At 39.6% G+C, this 6,000-nt stretch overlaps 1 protein-coding gene across 5 annotated transcripts in view; it reads left to right on the forward strand.

The window, feature by feature from the left end:
* LOC121383315 overlaps window positions 1–6,000 on the forward strand; it is a 41,159-nt gene that overhangs the window by 8,465 nt on the left and 26,694 nt on the right. For 4 of the 5 annotated variants that reach the window (XM_041513264.1, XM_041513266.1, XM_041513265.1 and 1 more), the window contains exon 2: window positions 2,939–6,000. This exon is cut by the window's right edge and continues 57 nt beyond it. In XM_041513264.1, coding sequence (XP_041369198.1) covers window positions 2,939–6,000 — 3,062 coding nt within the window. Of the gene's footprint in view, window positions 1–947; window positions 1,066–2,938 lie in introns of those variants that run through there. The other variant, XM_041513268.1, reaches the window with a different exon arrangement.

Here is a 6,000-nt window from a genome sequence, read left to right on the forward strand (position 1 = left end):
AGGGAGAGAGATAGAGGGAGAGAAAGAGAGAGGGAGAGAGAAAAAAGGAGTGAAAGAGAGATAGATTGAGATGGAGATAGATAGATAGAGAGAGAGAGAGAGAGAGAGAGAGAGAGAGAGAGAGAGAGAGAGAGAGAGAGAGAGAGAGAGAGAGAGAGAGAGACACACACACACACAGAGAGAGAGAGAGAGAGAGAGAGAGAGACACACAGACAGAGAGAGATAGAGGACAGAGAAAGACAGACAGACAGAGATATATATATATATATATATATATATATATATATATATATATATAGAGAGATATAGAGAGAGAGAGAGAGAGAGAGAGAGAGAGAGAGAGAGAGAGAGAGAGAGAGAGAGAGAGAGAGAATGAAAGAGAGAGCGAGATGGAAAGAGAGGTACAGAGATAGATATAGAGGATCTGAGAGAGATTGAGAGATAGAAGGAGAGAAATTGAGAGAGAAAGAGTGAAAAAAGATATTGAGAGAGAGAGAGAGAGAGAGAGAGAGAGAGAGAGAGAGAGAGAGAGAGAGAGAGAGAGAGAGAGAGTGCGTGTGTATAACAGTTGGAGCGTCCTCTGTCATTACCCTGTTTAATTCAATATGAGGGTACCCATTTTAGTACGTACTAGGGGACTTTAGGACCAAGAGAACCTCCTATCCATCGATGTCACGGCACCACTGTTATCGAAAGTCGTGAGACGGCATAAACCAGATAGAGTGACCTGTGGCATCAAGTTTCGCATTGTTTTAACTCGGGGAATGTCCACAGAGTTGCCTCTCCGCCTCATGGCGATTAACATGATCAAAACTAAACAGAAAAAGGTAAATTCGCCCATATTTTAACTGAATGAGCTACAGGAGGAATGTGTGGCGCGAACAGTCTGGGTTTCGGAGTGTCCATCCTTCACGTGACCTCATTTACAAACATCACTTAGTGCTGACAGCGGCTTGGGGCGGATGCAAAGTCTGTTTGAGTGTTTCTAACCAGTTTTGTGGTAGAATTTAACAGTATAATAATTTTCACGGTAATTAACTGTCGATGCGAAGTGGCACCTGACAGGTAAGTCACACTTAGTAGTAATTGTTGTAAGTCCTATTTTTGTGTTAACGTCTGTTTTTGTGTGTTTTAAATTGCGTGTTGATAGAAGTCGCCATGTAGTAACTGAAGGTAAAGTATAATCGTTAACAAATTCAAATATGTAATTTCACAAATTTATGTTAACTAATTTGAAAGTGTGTGTAATATAAATACTATAAATAATTTGAAAATGATGTCTGCAAACTGTATTTTATTATTATTCAAGCAACAAACGAAAGATAAGCTACTTTAGCTTAATTGAATTTTAGATTCTAGATTTTAGATTTTAGACGTGGTGTTTTGTAATTTTTATTTTGTATACTATTATATATATATTATATATATTATATGTTGGATACTAGTATATTACGTCTTATTAACCGCCTATTTTCACAAAATTATAGTTGTACTGTGTTCCATCCGGTATGTGCTACATTTGAAAACACGTACTCAGCGGTGTAACACGTCCAGACTTTGATTTATTACTCGACGATGACCTTAACACTTGGTGATGTATGTAAAAGTAAATAACTAGTGATGTTACTTTATCAATGAGTATGTGTATGGGCCGACGTAGTATTTACAGTTTCTGAGAAACTGCATTAATTAAAAGTGAAAATAGAAAACACAAACACAACAAAACATTTTAATATCCCGTACTGTATTATATATTATGTTTCATGAACTTACATGTACCTATTATACCCATCATTCCACTCACTAATAATAATAATAATAGTAATAACAACAACAACAACAACAACAACAACAACAACAACAGCAACTATGAACAACAACGTATCGATTACAAAGAGTCTAATGGATGCTTGAAGCTCTAGCGACACATGAGCATGTAAATGCTATACCCGAGGCTAATGGTTTGATTGCACATGTATTATCTTTGCTACTTTTCGCGTATCTCACGTTTGTTTCAAAATCGCATATCCTGTGGTATATCCTCAATTTGATTGTTATGGAAATATATTTTTATATACATTTTATATGTACATATATGTATACATTATTATGATGTATTTTTGCCATTAGTATTATATTGTAGTTGTATAGGAGAGGACCTAGTAAGTTGGCAAACTTGTACCCAATCCAAACAAACAAACAAAAAGCCGACAATCACCCAACCAATGTCAAACATATAGTAATACTCTGTGATACTAATCTATGCACCCGTTTGTATTAGTAAAAAAAAAACCCACCATCGCCCCTTAACCTTCCCCACCCCAACCCTCCAAAAAAGTAAGAAAAACAAAACAAAACAAAAAGCAACATCAGAAACCTCGAGAAACACAGAAACAACCATGTAACTGAAATCACCTAGATCAGTAAAAGAAGCGCACCTAGACCCCAAAACCCGTACCGCATTCTGTGTATTATACCAGTCTACATGCGTTTCATACAACTAAAGTACAAACAAAGGCATTTAGCAATGTCTCCAGCTTAGCTATTTATTCGTTCATTAGTTTATAGTTAGTTTCGTGCTTATATCCAATTAAGGTTCAAGCACGCTGTTCTGGACACAGCTATCTGGGCTGTCTGTCCAGGACAGTGCGTCAGGTGTTAATGGTTAATGAGAAAGACGTCGTTGTAGTGGCCTTACACCTATTCACCGAGTCGTTAACACGCTCTGGTGGGAGCCGATACAACGAAGCTTGCTTTGCTTGTACCAGCCAAATATACAGTGTACATGTATAACATCAACTTTACCATATGCTCGTCTCTAATCAGTGTCTGCTCTTACAATGTAGCTTTATGACATCAAAGTGATATCTTGTTGGGTTAAGACCTTATAACAATGACTTAAAGCGCTTATGGGCCGAGTTTGTTTTATCTCTTACAGGCATGGCCACTTGCGTGGACGATAACACAATTAGCAAGTATACAGAGGTGAACGGAGAGACGTTAGATGATGACCCGGCCGTCATAAAGACCAGCATACCAGACCCAAGTGTTGCTACATTGCCAACTGGAGAGCGTGGCCATTTAGAGTTCGGACCTGCCGTTGTCATAGATGCTAAAGAAGCAGCAGAGATACCAAATTACTCAGTTTCTGGTTCTACTACCAAGGAGAAAGACGCAGACGCGACAACGTCATGCCCTGAAGATAGCACAGATAGTGTGACTATTGGTGATGTCCGTATGACCAAAGATGACGTTAATAACAAACTCAGAGTAATGGATGCTGAAGATCGTTGTGAGATCACTATAGAAACGAAGCCAACATCGTTTATGAATGTTAGCTCAGAAAGCGAACATATTGTATCAGATGAACACGATAACGCTACTGCAGATGAAGGTACAATAGGAGAAGCTACTGCAGATGAAGGTACAATAGGAGAAGCTACTGCAAGTGAAACTACTGGTCTCGATGCTAGCACTGGAAAAGGTACTGATAATGCTCAACCAGAAGAACTTAACTTGTCCGGCGAAGCATCTGTTGTTATAAAATACGAAACGCCAAATATAGTCGTTATCATAACTTCGGCATCAGATACTAGTGATAACATTGATAACATTGGATCTGATTCTCGTTCAGAAACTGTCACGTTTCCATCTGCGGCGGATATTCATCTGGCAGAACTGCCATTAAAGCAGGCGAAGGTTTATTTACCAAATGACGATGACACGGATACGTCCACAGAATCCGAAAGTACTTCTGATGATGATAGCAAGAAAAGAAAAAGAAAAATGCCTGAAGATTCGAGAATTCCGGTAAATGGGATTTGCATAGATGATCCCCAAGAATTAAAGCCCGAGGGAAACATCGTGGAACACAAGGATACAGACACACCTTCAACAGATGCTGCAGAAATGAATGCATCGTCTCTTTCGGGTGGAACTAACACTTCTAATTCAAATAATACTACATGCCGCACACTCACGACTTCAGAGGATGAGTCTAGTGAACTGCCTAAAGACAACATCTTTGAAGCAACTATTGAAGTAAGTAGCCCTGAAAACAACACGTGTACACTGCCAAGCACTGCCAGCATGACACAAGACCAGAAAGATGTTACATCTGAAATGCCATCCAATGTCATTGGTATGATTCCAGATATTACAGTTGGTGAAAAGCAGTGTACTGATGACTTGGGCCATATCAATAGCGTAATAACTAAACCCGACAGTGTTACATCAGATCATGGCTCAGAGGTCTCACCTGATTATAAAGAAGAAATATTTCTTGATTCGGGTCTCGAGGAACGCCTGTCTGGTTCTGGCCAGAATGAATTGCCATCTGGTCAGAAAGAGCTGTCATTTGCTACCGATCAGAAAGAACTTCCCACTGTTGCCGATCAACACGAATTGTCCTCTTTTGCTGATCACAAAGACCTACCATCTGTTGCTGATCACAAAGACCTACCGTCTGTTGGTGATCACAAAGACCTACCTTCTGTTGCTGATCACAAAGACCTACCATATGTTGCTGATCCAGAAAAAGGATCTTCTACTGCTGGCCATGATGCTAAAACAACTATTGGAGATATGTCTACTGATCCACGTGGAGAATGTGATGGCGACAGTAAAGAAGAACAGTTAACAGAGAAAGTGGTGGATGTTTCGTCATCGTCTGATGACAAAACTGGAAATGATAAAAACACTAGCCATACGTCCTCGACGAGCGATGCAGAGTTGCGTGACACACCCAAGAGCAAGCACCATAAAAACAGAATGAGCAGCATGCTAAGTAAGATCAAACACAAAATATTTCCAGATGATGACAACCAAAACACGAGTGGAGATGTTGGGGGCAGCAATAGGCGTACTCCAGCAATTGAAACTCCTATGAAACCCAAACGGAAATTCAGAAGCAAATCTACTGACAAAAAAGAAAAACGCAACAAAAAATCTTCAAAGTCAAAAAGCTTTTCTGAAGGTGACAAAAACACAGATAAAGAAATGATTGAAATAGATGCGTCTTTAGAGTTAGATAAATTGGAAAATTCCAAAAATGATGATGAAAAAGTCAGTTCTAAAATGAATGTAAAATCCCTTGTCGAAAATACAACTGATGTCATTACAGGTTCTTTACCAAGTGGATTAAACACACTGACTCTGAATACTGATACTAGTTCAAAGGATATTCTCAGTTGTGATATTGATTCTGCTTCAAGTTCCCCGGATAAAGCTCCTGGAGTAATCTACATCACCAATAATGCCGAAGGTAACTTACCATTAGAAACCAGCACAGATGACGTTAGTGATCGTGATGTACAAATTGCACAAGCAGACGAGACAAACCGTGTTTCAGTGGACAAGGAAGATGTCATCACTGCTCAAATTAAAATACCAACATCAAGTAAAACATCAAAAGATTCTAAGCACAAGGATAAGTCATCAAAAACAGGTTTATCTAAGTCCAGTTCCAGTAGCAGCAGCGGTAGTAGCAACAGTTCCAACAATAAAAATAAGCACAAAAAAGGTGGCAAAGACGTTAATGATCATCAGCAATCAATTAGTGTTTCACAGCATTCAGACCTTGGCAGCACTCCTTCAGTCTACAATCATTCATCATCTGTAGCTCTTCATTCTCCAAATACAACTGTCCAGTCACAACCTGTAATCGTTCATTCACCAGATGCACACGAACGACTAGCTAAACAAGAAGCGCTGTTTTCTGAATGTATTCCCCTTGAAGCTGTAACAGCATCGCTGTCGGCATCACCAAGACAGCAGAGCTATTTCGTTGTCGTTGCTATTGATTTTGGAACAACGTACAGTGGATATGCCTTAAGTTTTACCCGTGATCCGGATAATGTTCACATGATGAGGAACTGGGAGGGAGGGGACCCGGGAGTGGTGAATCAGAAGATACCAACGTCCATTCTGCTGACGCCGGAGGGCGAGTTTGACTCGTTTGGATTTACAGCCAGAGACAGGTATCACAACTTGGAGCACAGC

The sequence above is a fragment of the Gigantopelta aegis genome, chromosome 10, assembly GCF_016097555.1.
Source record: "Gigantopelta aegis isolate Gae_Host chromosome 10, Gae_host_genome, whole genome shotgun sequence".
NCBI classification, from domain to species: Eukaryota; Metazoa; Mollusca; class Gastropoda; order Neomphalida; family Peltospiridae; genus Gigantopelta; species Gigantopelta aegis.